Source organism: Asterias amurensis, chromosome 21 (genome assembly GCF_032118995.1).
Source record: "Asterias amurensis chromosome 21, ASM3211899v1".
Lineage (NCBI taxonomy): Eukaryota > Metazoa > Echinodermata > Asteroidea > Forcipulatida > Asteriidae > Asterias > Asterias amurensis.
Genome location: NC_092668.1, coordinates 9,797,051 through 9,818,035, shown reverse-complemented (window position 1 = coordinate 9,818,035; position 20,985 = coordinate 9,797,051). Strand labels below are relative to the sequence as shown.

The following is a 20,985-nucleotide window of genomic DNA, read 5'->3' as shown; positions in this document are numbered from 1 at the left end:
CAATCTGGCAGCTTTTTATAAGCACTTTGTAGGTTTAGTGCATTACCAAACATTGATCAGGATCTTATAATTTGCCCCACCCCGGCCCTGGCCCAATCATATTTCTTGACATTGCATAAAATAAAATAACAGTTTTGTGAACAGCGCCTCTTTTTTGAAAGTCACATTTTTAATTCCCCTTGCACATCAAGAAAGTTTGTACTGTCTTTAATGTTTTATTGGTTCTCGGAATATTTCCCTTTTTGTTTTGATGGGCTATCATTATGGTTTGCACGTCTACTGGGGAGAAACACTTTGGTTTATTGTATCCTGTTGTGACACTTCTGCCTCAAAACGGGTAATTTTTCCAAAAACAGTAAAAATGCATTTTGAAGTTATCCCTTAGTTTGAATTGATAAAAAACAAAAACGAGCAAGCTTGTTAAAAGAATATGGCACTGTTTCCATGCTCTTTAAGCCACTGAGTTCTTGTTTTGTCATAACTACTTTACCTAGTTGTACAGGTATGATTCACATTGCAAGAAGAGAAGTAGTGCGATGAGCAATCTTTACTGTTCTTGTCTTTACATGGCCTTATAACAGTCTTCTTGGTCCCCTGCCCGCTACCAAACTAAACATTATCATCCTAATCAGAACAAAGAGGCTCTAAAAGTGAGCAAGTACTGTATCCAAAGTATCTAACCATTTAGCCGCCGTACCGCCAAGCCGCATTATAGCGATACACTGTATGCGGTACGAAGAAACCTCGCTAGCTTGTGTTTGTAGAAAAAAAGGAACATCAAAAGAAAACTCGATAGTCATTAGTAGGTCTACGCATTTGTTAATATATCTAGTTGTTATAGATCGTTATTAATTCTCCCTTCACAGTTGACTTGTCAAAGCTAATGATGAATCTGAAATAATTTAGCTCTTACGAAAAATAAAACGCTCATTTGTAAACAGGAAACTGTTCATTATTTATGATATTGTCAAAAATTAACGCCTTCGCATTTAATCAGTATGAGCATTGAGCCAGAAAAAAGCCTTGAAAAGCTATTGTGTTCATTTTATCCGTGCACAAAAATATTCGCCATCAAAATTACTGTAGCCGTTTAATGAGAGGCATTTATTGTTCCCATGAGAACTTTTATACAAATATTACCGAAAGGGTAAAAAAATTGTGCATACATATTAAGCCATGGCTATCTTTTAAAATTTGATATATGATTCCAGTAATTTACTGCAAGACTCTTGAGAAATTGGATTTCAGCAAACTCGGGCGGTGCAGGGACTAAAGGGCTAAATGGCCATTCACCTGCTTTGGCCTTCTGTAAGCAGTTCCCCCATCTATGGTGGGGTTCCTTTCAATTGTACTGTTGCAAACAATAAAAGAGTTGGTTTATTTAACGTGATGAACAATTCAATGTTTTTTGTTGATCGTTCTCAGAGACATATATAATAATTATGAATTAGTAAGGTAGTGAATGGAAAAAATAATCAAACTAGCCTGAATAGACTTTTGTCACTGCAAATGCATCTTACTTATTTATGTTCAGCAGGTGCAAGTTTTTACAACTTCTTTCAATGTTGTTTCATTAAAGGAACACGTTGCCTTGGATCGGTCGAGTTGGTATTTGAAAAGCGTTTGTAAACGTTTATTAAAAAATGCATATGATTAGAAAGATATTTTAAAAGTAGAATATAATGATCCATACAAGTATCACTCAAAAACAGCTTTCTAACCATGCATTTTAAGAGTCCCTGCCTGTAAGAATGTACCAAATTAGGGGGGGGTGTGATTCATGGGTTCGCAGATCTTCTTCCAAAAAATTAGAGTGATACACCATCATACCAAACGAATAAATCCAAAATTTTAGTTTGCTGACGCTTTCGGTTTTGGAGTTACCAGTTATCAAAGTTTGGGCCAAAAAGCCCTCAAGAAACGAATAGTACATTCCCTGTAAACACAAAAACGTGCGCCAAGGTCATCCCAGAAAAAGTAAAACATTTTTTGAAACCTCCAGTTGGGCTTATAACAAAAGTTAAAAAAAAAAATTTGGGATCTCGTTGGCGCGTCATGTTACGCGCACCTGAACCTTTGACGAACAGTGCCCTCGTGCCATTTTCAACGCCTCATAACTCAACGCGCCTATAGGATCCCATGAATTGAACAAGTTCAAATGAAAGAGCTTGCATCCCTAAAACAAATTTAAGTGCAAAGTGAGTGGGATCTCGTTGGCGCAGAGAGATAATAGAGGTCAAAGTTCAAATTTTACCAATATATTGCGTTTTCGCACCTCCGTAACTTCGCGCGCCAACAACAATTTTTTTTTATGGCAACTGGGTATTGGAACAGTTTTCTTCTAATGAAAAACAAATGAAAAAAGAATCTTGGGATCTCTGCAACTTGCATGTCAAAAGATTTTTTGAAAATTTTCTAAAGTATTGTCATTCCACACATTTTGGCCTAAATTGGCACAACATTCACTTTTTTCATCACTGTAAGTATCTGTGCCAACAAGATCCCATCAATGTTTTCTTGTATTTGGTTAAGTTGAGTGTTCCTAAACAGATTTCAGTTGAAAAATAATTGGGATCATGTTGGCCCACCAATATAACAAAGGTCAAAGGTCATATGAAACTACACTACTGCCTATTTCGGGCGATTTTGCGTCGTCTAGAAATCCACGCGCCAATATGATCCCATTAAGTTGTCTGCGTTTTATGATTATATAGATTCTCAGCAACACATAAAAAGGAAAAACCAAATGGGATTTGAGTGGCGCTAACAAATATTACAGATCAAAGTTCACAATACATGCCTATACACATTGTACTTATGCATTGCTGTGGCAACCGAAAGTGAGAAATATCCCGCAATTTCAAAATGTTGGCAAACCATGAAGGGGATAGGTCTCCAAAACGAATTTTGGTCAAGAGATACACTGGACTTGTTTTTACAAATTTAATATTTAATGTGACATCACATTCCAATTTCTTTTGGTTCGGGTTCTTTGGATTTAACAGTGGTTAAGTGTATTCTGTACTGCTGGACTGCGTATTTTGGGACGCGCGCGCTGTAATTTATTTTGTGCCGTGCAGTAACAGTACTGCTGCATTATCAAAAACACGCACACGCAGACATTTCCTGCAGACAGTGATCATGTATATTGAGGTTGTTGTTGAGCAATCAGGTATTAATGCATAGGGCAATCTATTTCTGGTCGGACAGTCAATACACACTTTATCATGGGGGCTTGATGAGGGCTATTCATTACTTATTACATAGTTGTTATTATGTTGCCATAGCGCTCATGAATACAAACAGGCTATCATTCTAACCGAACAATGCATCACAGGAAACACAACTGTACTTAGTCTTTTTTTAATTTTCATTTATGGAAGTTTGCCCCAAACAAGGCCAATCTAGGTAAGGCAATACAAGAAGAAAACGATTTAACATAAAAACAACTCAGGAGAGGTGGAGGCAGGAATTGATAGTCCTCTAACACAATCCAAATTGTAAGATGGGGGAAACATCCACCAGGCAAGGAGTTCCAGTGGGATGCAGTACGTGGAATAAAGCTGTATGAAAATTGTTCAACGTACAAACCTTTTGCTTGTACTGATAATGTATAAAGTACATACAATACACTTATTTATTTTGCCTGTTTGGTTATTGGTTTTGGATGAAGTTGGTTTGCCAAACGGTAGCCGGTACTTTAAATAAAAACAGTGTTTAGACTGTGACAGAAACTCAAAACACTTGCTTTGTTAAAGTTTTTGATGCATTGCATGGTATGATGTCATGCATATTCGGTTTGCAGTAAAACCATGTACATGTATCTTTGCTGCGCAGATTTTGTAGGCCTGGGCGAATAATTCGAATATCTGGTTAATGGCGAATAGGTTTTCCTATCCGTAACCGCGAATGCCTTTTTTTTCTTAACCGGATATCCGCAATGGGCGCGAATACCTATTTATAAACCGGATAGTCCTGTAATTACAACCAAGTAACTGGATAATCTTTAATATCCGAATATCCGCGGACGTCGGGCAACAACAGATAGGAATGTTTTGTCTGAATCCTTAAGCAATTTTTATTAAGACAGCATAAAACAGCATAAATTGAGTATTTAACTATGCTCACCTCCGTGAAGAGTTAAAACAATGACATTCTGACGTAATTGTTCAAAGATTACGAAAGTTTTCCTTCACAGAGAGTCAATCACGATCAAAAGAATTAGCAAATCGCCATCTTTAAATTAGATCCAGTTATTTTTATGAATAGCGTCCTCTATCGGCGAAAAAAACCTATTCGAATATCCGGTTAATTTCTAATAGTTGGCCAGCAGTAACCGAATACCAAAATTTCACTATTTGCCCAGCACTAAGATTTTGTTCCTTCGGAGCTAGGTCTTAGTTTTTATTGTAGGCCCTACTGCTGCAGATTTTGGAATTCGGGAGACTACTAAAATCTGAAAAAGAGCTGTTCTGTGTATTAATAAGTAACTGGGCAGAAGGTAGGAAATCAACTACTTGTACTTTACTTTGTAAGTACACCTTCGAGTCTGGGCATAACTCCTATCTTAAAGGATTTGGGTACTTTTTGCAACACAAAACACAATGTCCACAGATTTACATTAAACTTACACCGTTTGAAGAAAATGATATTAATATAAACCACAAGGGAAACTGACTGGGTAAATTTTGAAATGATTTTTGAGGTTGAACAAAGAATTGACTAGAGTGGGATTCAAACCAATGACCTCCGGATTAACTATATTGGCGGTGTCCCTATTTTGTCAATAGCTTTGTGCGGGGGGTGCCAGTCAGAAGCCATACAACAGTTAACTGCCGTGTAGTGTTAATCCGGCATGTAATCCGGAGGTCGTTGGTTCGATTCTAACTCTAGTCAATTCTTTGTTCAACCCCAAAAATCATTTTAAAATTTACCCAGTCAGTTTCCCTTGTGGTTTATATTGATATCTGAAACAAAAAGTGGCATCCCCTTAAGGTGATCCTCTGGCTGCCGCTTCCCAGGTTGTCTCGTAATTTGGGTGTGATCCCTGGCTACACGGCAGTTAACGGTTGTATGGCTTCTGACTGGCACCCCCAAACAAAGATATTGACAAAATAGGGACACCGCCAACATAGGGCTAGATAGCTCAGTTGGTAGAGCGCCGGCACGTTAATCCGGAGGACGTTGGCTCAAATCACACTCTAGTCAATTCTTTGTTCAACCCCAAAAATCATTTGAAGAAAATGATAGTAGAAAGCGTACCTTAAAATATTTGTTGCTGAAGTGCTGTAGTTTTTGAGAAATGAGTAAAACAATGTCATGAAAAATACGCTTTTACATGCTAAAATAATTTACGTCTCATGATCACTGAGCCAACAATTATTTTCACGACATTGTTTTACTCATTTCTCAAAAACTACAGCACCTCAGCAAGTATTTTAAGGGAAGCTTTCTAATATCATTATCTTCAAACTGTTTAAGTTAAATGTAACTCTGAGGACGTTGTGTTTTTTGTCCTACAAAAAGTACACAGACCCTTTAAGGAGTGCGTTTTGGCGACCCCAACCAGAAGCATTGTTCATCGGTTGAGTGTTTTGGCGTGTTCGGTTAAGCGCAGTTACGATGCTGTTTAGACCAACCGGTAACTGACTTGTGGACTCAGTTGGGCTTTGGTAGGGGTCGCCAAAATGTTCTCCTGTTTGCCTGTAGCCCATTGGTGTAGAAAAGAGTAACTATAAATATAAATATGAAAAGTAGACTTGCGGGTACAACCCTGTGTAAAATCTCTTTAGAGGGAGTGTTGGCTCTGAACAGAGCTAGTTTGGTCTTGACGTTTAGAACGGTATACTCTGCTCGTCTTCAGAAGTCTTCTCCAGAAGACGAGCAGAGTATACCGTTCTAAACGTCAAGACCAAACCAGCTCTGTTCAGAGCCAACACTCCCTCTAAAGAGATTTTACACAGGCCGGTCCCGCAAGTCTACTATTCATATTTATATTTATAGTAACTCTTATTATCCACACCACGCAAAGCTTCAAACACCATTTAACAACGAACAAGAAGACAATGCAAGTGAATCTTACTTGATGCCAGGCAGGTTACGGACACTGTCCGTGATGTCTTCTGCATCCGGAGTGGTCTTTTCAAGACTCTCAAGAGCACCCCAGAAGGACTTCTTCTTCTCTAAAAATGTCTTCTTAGCTGAAAGACCAAAATAAAGAAGACAACTAACATTATGCTGTTAAAAGCATCAGACACCTTTGGTAACTTTCAAAGCTAAAAAATTTCAATCTCCTGCTTATTTATTTATCTGAACTTGTTCACCATTATTCCCCTACATTAGGATCATCTCAACAGTCATTGCTTTCAACTACAAGAGCTTCTTCAATGTTTTTATGGCCACAGATCATTTTCTTACGCCGCACCATTTCTTTGGAATAGTCTTCCAGTGCATATTGGCTAAAAAGCTAGTAGAGAGAAACTTACTCCCATTCCCAAGTTGTACCTCCCCTCATCTCATTAAACATAATATACCTAAGTCCAGCTTCAAGCAGCTTACATTTTAATCCATGGCTAAAGATGTGTTCCATGACAACAAAGAGCTGCTGTAGGGGTACATGCTCATCATCCAGAGTTCTAGACTCGGCTAGGGCAGATTCTATCAGATTCTTGATGCACAGTTTAGCCACATTCACAAGATTGCTTCTTTCAACCAGCATAGGGTTCTTAATCACGCTGTTTTCTGCATTGTGACAACATTAAAAGAAATAAGATCATTAATAATAACAAATTAATGCAATACGAGTCATCGACCGCCATCTTTGATGTATTAACAAGGGAAAAGTGCACGCACAACGCGTACACGCGTGCACTTGTCCCTTGATGATGCGTATTGCAATCCATCTATAAGAATCCTTTAATCTTTCTCAGCTCTCTGGAGAGTAAACAGCCGGTGCTGCGAGTTACTGCGCTCCAAGCTAATCATTCACAAAACCCACCTCTGCCCTCACAGGGACACAAGTGTCACGACCAGGATTCAAACCCACATCACGATGACTTAACCACCAGAACTTGAGACCGATGCTTGTATCCGCTCGGCCACGACAAAGTAGACAATTCTAACTCTGGTTACTAAATATCTAACAATCTCAAATGTACCACAATCCTTCGTTAAGGTAAAACTATAATTTTATAACTAAATGCATTGTGCAATATATTTTTTGGGGGGTGTATTTATTTATTATTATCAACACACCAAAAATGAAACAGGTGTCCCAAAGGCTAAAATTGCTTCAATGTATAAAGTTAAAAAAAAAAAATTGCATTAAAATATTACAAAGTTACAATACAAAAAAACAACCACAAGAGCCAAGTGGCTACCCACTTGGAACTAGAAAAATACAAACAAGAAGCGAGAAAGATGGTTAGGCCTATTGTTTTTAAACCACAACTAGGCCCCACTTTGGCTTTCATGAGTTTCATTAGAGAAGGTATTGTGGAATGTTTTTATCGATTGGTATTGCAAAAGGGAGAGATTAAGGAATCTTACATGCATTAAATGTTAAAAGTTATGTCAAAAGTATTTGCATGATCAGGCAGTGTTCCTTCCTCCTGTTTTATGGGTGGGTTTGGGTCCGCAGGAGCCACCCAGGGTGCTCCCCATTAACAAGCTACATATTGGGGTGATATGCAGGATTTGCGTGTCGATCTGCACACTTTGAAAGATGTGCAAACAAAAATCATAATATTTGGGTATTTTCTTTTTTGTTTCAAACAAAAACAGAAAACTATCAAATGCTCCACATAGTAGAACACATTTTGAAGACCTCGTTTCAACTTAGCATGCTTTGGCTAAACTACAAACATTTGGTTCCAGAATGCCCCCCAGTTTTAAAATCCTTGCATCTGTTATAAATCCCAGATAAATAAAAGCAACTTTTTAAAACAACAGTCACACTGTCACACTACACATTGTAAAACATGATGGCACTGTCAGACTGTTTAATTCAATGACACTTCATACCATGGCCTAACTGTTGAATGCCATCAAGTGCATAAAACACTGCAAGAGCTAAAAGGGCAACTAAAAGTCTGTCATTATGCATTATTATAATCGTGTGATACAGTACATGCGTACTCCTGTATTTCTACCTGGACGCGTCATGTAAATGACAGCACATTATGTGTAAGAATATATAAACGATACAAGACATTTAATTTCATAGCAGGTGCCTACTATGCTATCGTTTTTACCGTTTACCAGTAGGGGTTCTGAACGGATAAAACACTCCAAAATAAAAAAGCAACATTCATCTGAGTCTGGTGATAAAAATGCTCACGGTGCAGTTTATTAACTGTACCACAATATTTTGTTAAAAGTCATTGCAAAAGTTCCTTCTTTTTTTCCAGTCAGCTCTGATTTATAACCGAGAATGTAGTTTGGTGAGAAAGGCCTAATTATTTCAATTTTTACAGAATTTTGAAAAATAAAAAAAAACACCTAGAGGGATTTTAGGTTCAAAATGCAAAAGAAAAGGGTATTGGAAAGTGACATATCAGACTTTATATTACCAGACGTGCACCAAAACATGAAATAGGCCTACGTACTTGTAGCCAGTTCATACTAGACATTACATGTATATGCAAAATGTACACACATAATTATGTACTGCAGGCCTAGACCGAACCACGTACAAACTGTAAAACGATTTGTCCCTACTGGATGCAACAGGAAGGATGCTTTTACATCTCCTACGTGCAGTCAATTAATCAATAGTTAACAATCAACATCAAAAGAGCATCCAGTGTTCCAGCTAACGTCTGTTAGCTCAAGGGGACTTTCACTCCCATTATTATCATTTACTGAAACACATACATTATTGCCAGAGAAAAATTGTAAAACAAATTCCTTTTTTAATGCTACATGTATATTTAAGGGAATAAGGTGCTTGTCTTGTTTTAAACACTCTGTTTAATACCGGTTGCAGTCTAGATGCGATAATTACCTGAGCCGGAGGGTAATTATCAAATTCCAGACTGCAACCGGTTTTAAAGAGAGTGTTTAATACCGTCCAAGCACATTTTTATTCCCATTCAAAAAAATTGTCAAAAAACATCAAAATTTGTTGGTCAAAAAATTATATTGTTCAATGATTTCTTTTAACAAAACACCCCTCCAGCTATGAAATGGTAAGGCCCTCTGGTAAAAACTCCTTGTAAGGAGATTGGCGTGCGCGTCGCGCTTATCGCTTGATGCGGCAGAGGTGTTCCAGCCATTGCTCTCGACCAATAGGAATGAATAAACTGTCTTATAAGCACAGGTGCAAGCTCGCGTGTCACGCCCATGTTTAAACACTTTTTGCTGAGGTTATATCATCTGTTTAAACACCCCCAAGTGATGTCCTCTCAACCAATCAAAATGGAGAAATGTTCTGAAGTATTTATGAATAGATATTTGTGTATTGTTTTAAACGAGTTTCTACATATATTATAGAACAAATCGTCTTCTATATTACATTCCAAACCAGCAGTTAATACAAGTTTGCTCTCAACTGTCATTCCTCTGCGAATCTTTTGCATTGAGGATTCTACAAGAAATGAAGAAACTCAAGCTGTTGTCTCAACAAAGGGTAAACAGCAACAACAACAACAACAATAAATGAAAACAGAAACATTTGAGAAGAAAAGAATGAATTTAAGCTAAGGGAAGTCAATAGACCTTTATCACGGTGTCGCCACCTTGATTTTACTCCATTCCAACTCATTGTAACCTATGAGGCTGGATGAAACTATAGTCTGGTGCCATGTTTGCGCGTTGAATGTTAGCATTCATTACTGTTATTGGAAACAGGGAACATGACCAAGATGGTGACAGCGTGATAAAGGTCTATACATAAAAGCAATGACATTGGGACATTGATGGAAGTCCAGTGAGACACCCATGGAAAGACAAAAACAGTAGCACACCTGACCACAAAAAAAGTCATTATACAATATATTATCTGATAATGATTCACACTAAACAAATTCAGTTCACTAATTGAATTCCAATTATTTTCAGCAAATTCATTGATGCAAAAACAGTTAACACTATGTAACTCCAATCATGAAGTTAATGTGTTCATCAATGAATGCATCAGACATGTCAGAAGGCAACACTCATGTGATGGAAGTTATGAATAATCCATCCATCACTAATTTTATGGTAATGTGGCAAGGCTCTAGTTCGAGATATCTTATTCTTTCTACACAATGTACAGAGTAACAAAACATGGAATAATTAAAACATGTAAAATACATGTTGTATTCATGACATTACCAATGCAATATTTTACATGACACATGGCGTCAAAATGTGCACATCTCATAAACAACAATTCCATAAATTTGAAGTGACCATTGTAACAAATCAAAGAAAAAATCAATGCTGCAATTTGAGATGTAATATAATCAAATGAATATTTTGGAATCAAATTTACGGTAGTTTAATTATGTAGGCTATATATAGCCTATTATTGTCATAAAAGACATTTCACAAAATGAGTTCTGCATTAAATTCTGCCAGAAAATACAGTTTGCACACAGTGTTTTGTACAGACACATGAAATAACTACACTACGCATATTTTATGCAGTACACATAAATTTGGGGTATGGGTGGAATTTTTTACACTTTATTTTTAAAAAACAATTCCAATAGCTAACCAGAGTTTTTCTGTATAAATGTAGACAATTAAAAACATTGCAAAAAAGATCATTAGGAGCATGTCTTTGCAGGCAAGATACTTATCAGTCTTTCAAATTGAATGTTGTTGCATTTTTGAACATACATTTCAGAATATCCCTGCCACCTCATTCGGTCCCCCCCCCCCACCCCAGGCAATGTTAGCTCGCAATGAGATCTCATTGCGCAGTGTGCGCTTCTAACATTGAGCAAGGGAGCAGGGGGACAAGCGATCGGGGCGGGAAAGGGTATGCGTCTATTTGTCACATGGCCCAAGCATTTTGGCCAGGATATTGGTGTGTTTACGGCTAGCACGTGTGTAGATAGATGTATTTTGTAAACTTAATTAGTTTTATTTGGCCTTATTATTTTGCTAAATGAAATACCTTCGTCTTCCTCTGCGGGTGATTGTAACTTAGGTGTCGTTGGTGAGCTGGTTGTCATGTCAGCAAGCTCACGTAAACACAGCCATTCTCCATCCACAGAAACCCGAAAATTACACAAATAGATGGTTTCAGCCATGGCCCCGCCCTGCTGTTCATCATCACAAGATGAGGCATTCACATCCATGCTAGAAAGGTTTCCTTAATTTACTGTCAATTTAGAGGTTCACGGCTCAATCAGTTTGATGCTGTGTTTTAGTGAACCAGCCCTTGCTTTAACTTGTGATTATAGTTCCAAAAATTTAATGCACCATTTGTATTCATGCAAACAAGTTTTTTCTTGGTATTTTAGATCAGATTATGTGCAATGTCATGAACAACGTACAGTGGACGATACTCATACACAACATCTCATCTATCTTTAAAGGGAATATTGTGATTCCTTTTCTAAAGATCAATGTGATCTTCACTTCCTCTAGAACGACAAATTGAAGTTGAAGTGAAACTTCAATGTACGTACAGTAATAAAAAAAAATGGTGGGAACAGTTTGATAGAAATGATGCACTCCACACAGCAGTGCACAGAAAGGTAATGTTACAAGTACGGTATTTCACCTTTTGGTGCTTTAAAACACAAGTTAGATGTAAATTAGGGTGGGTATTGGCTGTCAACAAAGGGACGAGAGGAATAATCCAAATGACCACGATATTCCCAAATTTGAAGACGCAGATGGATTATTTTACTTGCAAAGTGAAGAACTGTAGACACACTGAAGACAAACACTATAAGAATGACTACTAGAAGCATCCACAGCATTGAAGGTTAGGATTGATGCTCAGATGTCATGCAGAATAAACAGCTCTCAAACAATGAGGTGATGCAGCAAACCATCAATCCAATCATGTCACTGGCTAAACTACTGGACGTACATGAAACTTCCACTCCCAAGACAATCTCCTACATGTGCATCTAAGATGCATGCATCGCTGAGGATGCAGTGTCATTGCTACCCATCTGGAAAACTATATCCCACAGATCCACTGTCATCTCTATTTCAGAAAACAGTCAGCTTGAGATGGCGCCTCAGAAGAACCAACTAGGAGGAAATTGGAAATGTGTGCTCCCTATTTGAGAGATGCAGTGTATACGGCTTCCTGTCAGAACAGGGTACTGTGCAGCTAATTATCATTCCCCACAGCCAGCTTGGTAGTGCAACGACGACGGTCGGCAGAGAGAAGGAGCTGATCTTAATACATGGCGTGAGCTGAATATACTAAGCGTGCACTTTGATATTAAAGGGGGTATCTTTCTTAAAGGTGTGTATTGCAAATGTATTTCACCTACAACTGACAATAGTCTCTCAGATATTTTTTAAGCATTCTGCCTGTGTACAACATGATTAAATACTGTGCATTACACCTCTGTAAACATTGTACCATCACAAAACACAGAATTGCTAGCAGACTTAATAACTTTTTCAACTTTTGTGGGTTGGGGTTGTTACAAAGATATCATCAAAAAAGGAAACACGACTTTGCAACAGCATCGAAACAAAATGTACATTGCTGAAAGCTTTCACAGTTTCGAGGGTGAAGGGATGTTTACAGTGGCATAACAAAAATTCCTTTTGTGAATGCCAGAAAACGAAAGTTGATATTGAAACATCAGAAGTTAAAACCTGTAAAAAGGCATCAACTTACATTCATTTAAGGTGCTTAAGTAGTTTAATACAGTAGGCCCTGTATGAAACTACAGAATGTAAGCCTGTGAAAATTTGAGCTCAATTGGTCATCGGAGTTACGAGAAAATGATGACAGAAAAAACACCCCTGTTGGACGAATTTGTGTGCTTTCAGATAGGAATAAGACTTCTAGCTATAAGTCTTTTTATTATTTTAGTGCGAAATTACCTCTTTCTCAAAATCTATCCTACTTCAGAGGGAGCCGTTTCTCACAAAGTTTTATGCTATCAACAGCTCTCCAATGCTCGTTACCATGTCAGTTTTTAAATGAATATTTGTTTTGAGTAATTACCAAACATGTACCTTCCCTCTAAAAGTCATACGTAGCAATGTATGATAGTGGTCTCCCTATATTGTCAATATTTTCATTTTGGGGATTATAAAGGAATTCCTCCGTTAGTGATCAGAGTGACAAGCGTTTCACTTTGTCCTTTTCTTTATTAAAATTAATTAACTTTTTGGATTCTCATTTAATGGATGAATCAAACTTCTAAAAAAAAACTAAATACACAGACACACTAAACTGTACATTATCATCAAACAAACTTGAATCTTTGATTCTGATTGGTCAATCCATAGCAACAAGAGTGATATGAACAGGTCTGCAATATATTGCACAGCCCAAACATGTAAGCCAAACCCTGTTCTATAATGCGCTGTTCAAAATCCAAGTGTCACGCTATTTTGAGCTATGCGTCAGGTTTGCTTGGAAATGAATTTGTTGTCACTTGCATCCTCATGGAATATAATAAAATAAAGCGCATCTCTGCATTCCTTATATCCATTGAGTTGAGGCGCTAATGTGCTTGTACACAGGTTGTATTACACACTAGTTTTATGAAGGCGTGCCACTCATTTTACAGTATCAAAAAGGAAACTGCCTCTGATACAATTTTTTAACAGTGTTTTTCAGTATTCTGAGACCCTAAACAAGACAAATAAAAGAAGTTGTAACAGCTGATCAGCTGATCAACTGAAAGTTGCATTCATGAATAAACGTGTACACCTTTAAAATTATGATCACTTCAGACAATGAAGGGTTGAATAAATTCTACATGTACGTTGTGTGACTCCTGCTGAAATTATTTATTCTCAATGGTTAATTTTAGCTGCACCAGACGTCTGGAATCACCACTGTAATGCTTTAAAACTATGTACACTTCATGTATGTCTGATGTTAATCATGTTGGTGGAGGTTGTACCACAGATCTTTGATATGATGTACACAGTAGATGTTTCCTCCCTTACGCTGCCTGCCCTATAGACACTGGATCACTATAGTAGCTCAAGGACACAAGTCATCCAAATTTAATGTGACTGCCCATCGGCAGCATTCAAAGGGAAAACCAATTACAGAGGAAACAATACCACTACCTGTCTTTATGTTTGTAATTCAGTATTTATGAAATGAACACGTGATTTGAACTTGAGCTCTTGCCTTGTCAGACAGGACTGTACCATTTGAAGAGACAGGGGTGGTTTATTGAGTAGTACTTGAAGACTTCATATTGACCATATGTTTGAAACGAGGATACAGTGGACTCATTAACAGTGGGTTTGCATGGCATAGTTTAGAGGGACAGAGCATTCTGAAAATGTTAAAATGTGAAATCTGTAAAAAAAAAATCTCAGGTACATGTATGAAAAAAACACAGGTCTATTTTTCTTTTAAAACATGTTGAATAACTCTTGCCAACTTGTAGGGAATAAATTACAATATCAATTTGTATAAACAATCCTACGTATGTTTACATGTAAAATAGTCTTTAAATAATCAAGCTTGAAATATAAATGATCAGCGTGATCAAGTTCCATTCTCAAACATGTTTCGCATTTGAATTGAAACTACACAATAGGCCTATAGAATGTCACAAGACGCCATATTTACTGGCAAATGGCACATTGCATTTTGGCTTGTATTGAGGCATTACAACAAGTGCTCCAATCAAATGGCACAAAGAAAATTCAAATCTCCAAATCACATTCAGGTTTTTTTTTACAGTACATGTTCATATAATTATAATATAGATTTTTAAATATTGAATGAAATCATTCATGTAATCAACACTATTTCAAAACAAAGTGATGCCTCAAATGAACCAAATTCATTAACTGTTTTACTCCTCATTTTTTGTTTATAAATATTACTTTTAATTTTCCGTAACATTCTTACATATGTAATTTTAATATCATGATTTTGTTATGTGATTTTATGTTTACCTTTTAATATGTTAAATTCTTCAAAGGGCCCAAATGGAAACCACTTTTTTTTACCCCGATTTTGCTAACCCTGGGTAAATAAAGGAAACCCCAAAAATATATAAGATTTTTTATTTTAGACCAAAGGTCTTCAACATCAGTATTTTTCAATGGCTTTGTCTAGTTTAGACCACCATGGAGTTGTTTTAGCTCCATGCTTATAGACAAACAACTTTGTAGCTTAATTAGGGGTGATATTTATGATCTTGGCCAGCTGCGTTTTTCGTTTTCTTTTTCATTTGTTGATAGTATTACATTTGTTTTCAAACAAAAACTGAAATTTGATTTTCAATTATTTCTTTTGATACGCCCACCCACAATTTTGAAGATAATAAAATCATAAATTTAAACTTTTAAAACTATTCTGAATGGCCCACTACCATAATTTGGCCCAACATATACCTTTAAATATGTTGTAAAAATGGTAGATGGTTAATATGGTTAAGTAATGTATCTTTAAAGTTTAGCTCCAAAACAGTAGAGGAAAGCCTGCACCGATGAACTCATTTCCATTACCGAGATAATCAATAGCTACATCTTTGATTAACAGCGCCCTCATGCACTTTTGAATTCTTCATAACCCAACATTGCGCCTAGATATCAGATCCCATGAAACAAACAAGTTCAAATAAAAGAACTTGCAGCCCTAAAAATACATATGTGCAAAGTGGGTTGGATCAGTGAGAAATCGAGGTCAAAGGTCAAACTTTACCAATGCATTTTCGCACCTTTGTAACCTCACGCCCAAACACAACCAGGTGTAGAAACAGTTTTTGTATAATCAAACAATTTATTTTTTTTTCTTCTAAGAATTGCCATTCTACAATGTTCTGCCTATTAGTCTAGAAATTATAGAAATGGCACATCATTCACTTTTCTAATTGTTGTTTGTACCTGCGCCATCAAGACCCCACCAATGTTTTCTTGAATTTGGTTATTAAGTTAGTCTTGCTAAACAGATTGGGATCATGTTATCGTACAAATATAATGAAGGTCAAAGGTCATACATAACTACCTATTTTGGTAATATTTTGGGTGCTTTTGCGTCGTCAAGAAATAAACATGCAATATGATACCATTGAATTGTCTGCATTTTATGATCATAGGTTTTCAGTTTCTTAAACGGTATAATAAATAATAAAAACACCATTTATAAAGCGCCTTTAGCATCGGCATCACTCCGCTGTCGGTAACTGTTGGTAAGTAACTGTTGCCAAGGTCAAATGTCACCAAGAGTAACAGTGTTGGTTTAACCTTTTCTGCTCAGAAACAACTTTTCAAATGAACAAGGGCCCCTTTTTAAATGGGGACAGCCAAATGCGCCTAGATACATACGTGTACATTACATAGTAGTATGAAGCTTTCAAATTACAATCATGAGTACGATGGGGGGGGGGGGGGGTCTGAAAATGGAAATTAAGATTTGTTAGTGTTTGCAGCAGCCTGTAGAGAGAAAATGGGATGGGCTACCCTTGTTTTGAGGCCATACTTGATTTATTTGGGTGACAGTTACCCCGTACCAATTTACACCTTTGAATCTTTATAAACGCATTACATACCACAAAATATTCATTGTCACAAATCGTGTTCAATGAAAAGGGGGTAGCCAAGCCCTTTTTAGGGGACCCAAATTCTGAAAGGACTTGCAGTTTGGATTTGTTTTGATACATTTTATGTCATGTTCAGAAATGATTGATTTTCAGCCAAATCTGAGAGGTGACCTGCACCCCATTGGTTGATTTGAAATGGAATGAACCCTCTTTCAGTGAACCCAATTTACAACAATGAATTTTGGCTAGTTTAATACTTTACACTATTTTATTAAGTCTCTGAGAAAAACTCATTGGTTTGAAGCTGCTTATTTATAATCTGCTTTATTGTAATCTAGTAATCTATCTCTCACTCATTGACAGATTGACTGTATATTTCATTGTCATGCACTTTTGCAATAGGCGCTCTAAAATGTCTTGACTTTATATAGGTTTGCGATATGAACCTTCCTCCCGAAGGCGAAGCCGGCGATCAAGTATTGTCGGCAAACGGAATTTGGTCCAACACATACAAATTCGAGGGCTAGTCACCAGATTTGCCCCGTTTCAACCACTTTCAAAAATCATGACACAAATTCTAACTAAGGACAGGAGCTAGATCCTTCGGCTTCGCCGTCGGGAGGAGGTTTATGTTGTCGCAACTACACTTTGTATTGTTAATTGGATCTAGAATTATTAGAACTAGATCCAATTCACATAGCCTCCTCTTAATACTTACAGGAAAAATTGTGAAAAATCAAACTGTGAGAAGATCTGGCAACAGATGAAGAATACAATCAAGCTCACTCACATGAAAATCAGTAAGATCATGACTTTTAAAACATAAATAAAGTCCAACAAACAAGGGAAAGTCCAGCATATCCATTAAATTGGCATCTTTTCATTGACAAAGAACAAAAAAGATAATAAATCCCCTTTTTAAATAAAAACTGGTGGCAGAAGCAAATATTTGTAGAAAGCCAATTGCTTGGTGATCTAGAACCAATTTGTTTTTTTACTACTCACTACTGTCATACTTCAAGTATACTTGATTGAAATTCACTTGTCTTGCCTAAGTTCTTGAGTGCTGTCGCCATGGCAACGGCAAAGGGAAAAAAAGAGTTGACTGCATCATGCATGGCCGGCCGGGCATGCTGAGACGTCCACCACAATATACAGTCATTTGACCAGTTCGGGATCATTGACCAGTTCGGGATCACTTCAACTTTGCAATAACCAAATAGTTATATCACTTCTCATTATTACCAATTTCTGTTGATAAATGTGAAGATTAACACCCATTAAACCAACAAACCCAAAATAAGGTGCCAAACATCATCAGCAAATAAATTATGGCTGTTTTCCTGAAGGTTGTCTGCGAAATTTATCATTTTTTTGTTTAAAAATGGTGGTTGAAAAACACTGTTAAAACTTCTTACCTTTAGAATTGGAGTGCCGGGGCAAAAAATATTTATGTAAAATGATAAAAATGTGTAAAAAAACATTCCTGTAAATACTGTGCAGACATCTTGTTTTTTTGAGGAGACGAAGTTACCAAAATCTTCTTTAGGGGGGCAACTTACCCTTGACCAGTTCGGGATCACTCAACATCTCATTGCGTCAAATGGTGCCGCACTAACTTACTAAGTATGGTAAAATCATACTACTGCAGTAGAAAGTTTATTCAGATGATTTTGAGAAACATTACTTCAACAAATTCTTTTAGATTTTTTTTTTTTTGAGAAATTTAAACTTGGAGGGGTCGATAATGCTTTTTAGGTTCGCTTCACTTTTTCATTTGCCTTTGCTGTTGTTTTGTGGTTTTGTCACTGGTTTTTTTGCGCTGCTATTGAAGACACTTGCATGACATTCACTAAACAAATGAAGTCCAAGTCCATGCCAACACACCTCTGAAGTTTCGTGTCCTTGAGAGACAGTTTTATGAATGGGAGTATGGGTTTGCAACAAAGGGCACTCTACTGATTCAGAATAGATTCAACTGATCCTGAACTGGTCAAACAGGTGACAATACTTTTCTTAAAGCCTCTTCAAAAGAACTAATCTTTTTGTGTCAGTGAATACTTGGTGAGTTTTATGTCATGTTCAGGTAAACTGATAAACTTTTTTGTTTCAAATATCAAAGAGATTGCAACAAAAAACAATGTGAATTCAAAAAGTGATCCAGAACTGGTCAAACGACTGTACCACGTCATTTTTGTAAATAAATAAACATGGGACATGATATTTATTGACCACCCACCTGCTCTTCTGACCGTCTTTTTGACATCTCCATGACCACTTCCACCACGATCAAATATACCACGCCGTGCTGGAGCATTTTTAGAATCCTTTGCACCTTTGCGTTTACCCGTAAAGACGATACCATCTTTATCTGCAGCAGAATTTGGTGAAGGTATTCCTGCTCGCAGTGCTGTGGGAGCCGCCATCTTGAATCTTTGTTTTCAAGTATTGACAAACAAAGGGTGGCGCTGTTGCACGTTGGATAACCTAACGGGTCACAGGGTCGGCTCATGTGTGGTTATCATCAATCATAGTTTGTGGCAAAACTAAAACATCACATGGTAGTCTCCTTTCGTTTATCGTGTACACTGATAAATTTTGTTATCACTAGTGGGATAAAATTTTTGGGTGGGGCACCTGTCTCCCAACCATAGAAAAAGACCCCGTCGGGCGCCCGCCCCCATCCCCTCCAATTTTAAATCTGGAGAGGAGTTTCATTTACCCGCAAGATGTTTTTACACTCACTGACGCCAGATTTTCTCGGCAAATAACAATTACTTTTTGTTGATGTATGTGCTCACTGAAAGGGCCAAGTACCCCCCCCCCCACCCCCCAAATACAAAAAGGTGTTTATTTCAGAACATCAGACACAGGGGCGTCAATCCGTCTGTGAAGTGTGGGGGGGGGGACATAACATTTACGGCGTGGGGTCCGGGGCCCGCTTTAGGGCCCCGGAATTGTGTTTAGCCCGTAGATACTCTCTGGTGCAATCTAGTGAATCTGAGGGGTGATGTTCCCCCCTCTCAGATGTTGGAGTTTAATGCCTATTTCAAGCTATGATGCACCTTTTCTCGCTATCATGGTTATTGTACCTAAAAAGCAACTCAATTCTCAATTGTTTCTGCATTCTAATGCTCAGACGGCGTTTCATCCCTATCATCACCAGACCTAAAGACGCAAGTTTTATGGGGCAAATCTGTCAGAATGGAACAGAACATCTGTAAAATGTGAGCAGCAGTATAGAACCTTTTGGGTTGACAGCATCTTCAAGTGCGGACCTATGAACCAAGTTTTAGGGGGTAAACCTGTCGAAGAGTGAGCTCACGAGTGCGAAACCTTTATGGCATGTGTCCGGGCCCGCTTAAGGGCCCGGGAAAATTTTGCATTCTAGATGCTCTGTGGTGCAACTTAGGCCAATAAGAGGCATACAGAACGGAACAGAACATCTGTAAAATGTGAGCAGCAGTAAAACCTTTTGGGTTGACAGCATCTTCAAGTGCGGATCTATGAACCAAGTTTTAGGGGAAAATACTGTCAAATAGTGAGTACGTGAGTGTAAACCCTTTACGGCATGGGTCCGGGCCCGCTAAAGGGCCCGGGAAAATTTTGTATTTTTAGGTGCTCTGTGGTGCAATCTTTAGGCCATTTAGCGGCCAAATGGCAAACGAAACAGAACAATGAGCTGTTTGTTTCCAGTGCTCCACAGTTCCTCAGTGCAAAACACGATTTTCATAATAAAGGTGGTCAAACGACACGGGGAAAACATTGCTACTGTATCCCCCACCCTTCGAAAATGGGGTGGGGTGGGGTACACGTCCCTTCCACTCTTTCAAGGGGGAGTAGCCTTGATCAAGGCTGTGTAGACCGTAGACTAATAAAGCTAAAACCATAGAGCACCTCAGCCGCCCGAATATCCCCCGACTGACTCTAAACAGAATAGCAAAACTGGATACTCACTGGAAGGAGGAAAATATAGGATATGGGGTCACAAAGGCTATGCCTAATTAATATACCCATTAAACCGTGAGAAGTAAATACTTTAGTAAATCCGGACAAAACCTTACTTTATTTCCTTTCATGTCACCAACATAAACTCAAATAGTAGACTGAACAATTACAGTTACCAAACCACTCTTCTTATGATTTATGCAAATAAAACAACATTTTTAGGTGGGGCGGGGCTAAGGACGCATAAACGACAAACAAACTTCATTGGACGAGCGTACAACTTTTTTTAGCACTATTTTTATACACAAACCATGCGCACCAGACTTATTTGTACATTGGGTATTATAGTATAGCTTCGATGGGTACAAGACCGGTGATACTC

The 20,985-nt window shown here is 37.7% G+C and overlaps 1 protein-coding gene across 4 annotated transcripts in view; it reads right to left on the bottom strand.

Annotated features, from left to right (window-relative positions):
* Nucleotides 1-19,082, bottom strand: part of LOC139953001 (RUN and FYVE domain-containing protein 2-like) — a 56,460-nt gene extending 37,378 nt beyond the window's left edge. For 3 of the 4 annotated variants that reach the window (XM_071952378.1, XM_071952382.1, XM_071952381.1), the window contains exons 1-3: nt 18,895-19,082; nt 6,559-6,741; nt 6,083-6,200 (exon numbers count right to left, since the gene is read on the bottom strand). In XM_071952378.1, the coding sequence (XP_071808479.1) occupies nt 6,083-6,200; nt 6,559-6,741; nt 18,895-19,081 (488 nt within the window). In that variant the 5' untranslated portion in view covers nt 19,082. Of the gene's footprint in view, nt 1-6,082; nt 6,201-6,558; nt 6,742-11,107; nt 12,253-18,894 lie in introns of those variants that run through there. The other variant, XM_071952379.1, reaches the window with a different exon arrangement.
* Nucleotides 19,083-20,985: the final 1,903 nt, after the last annotated feature.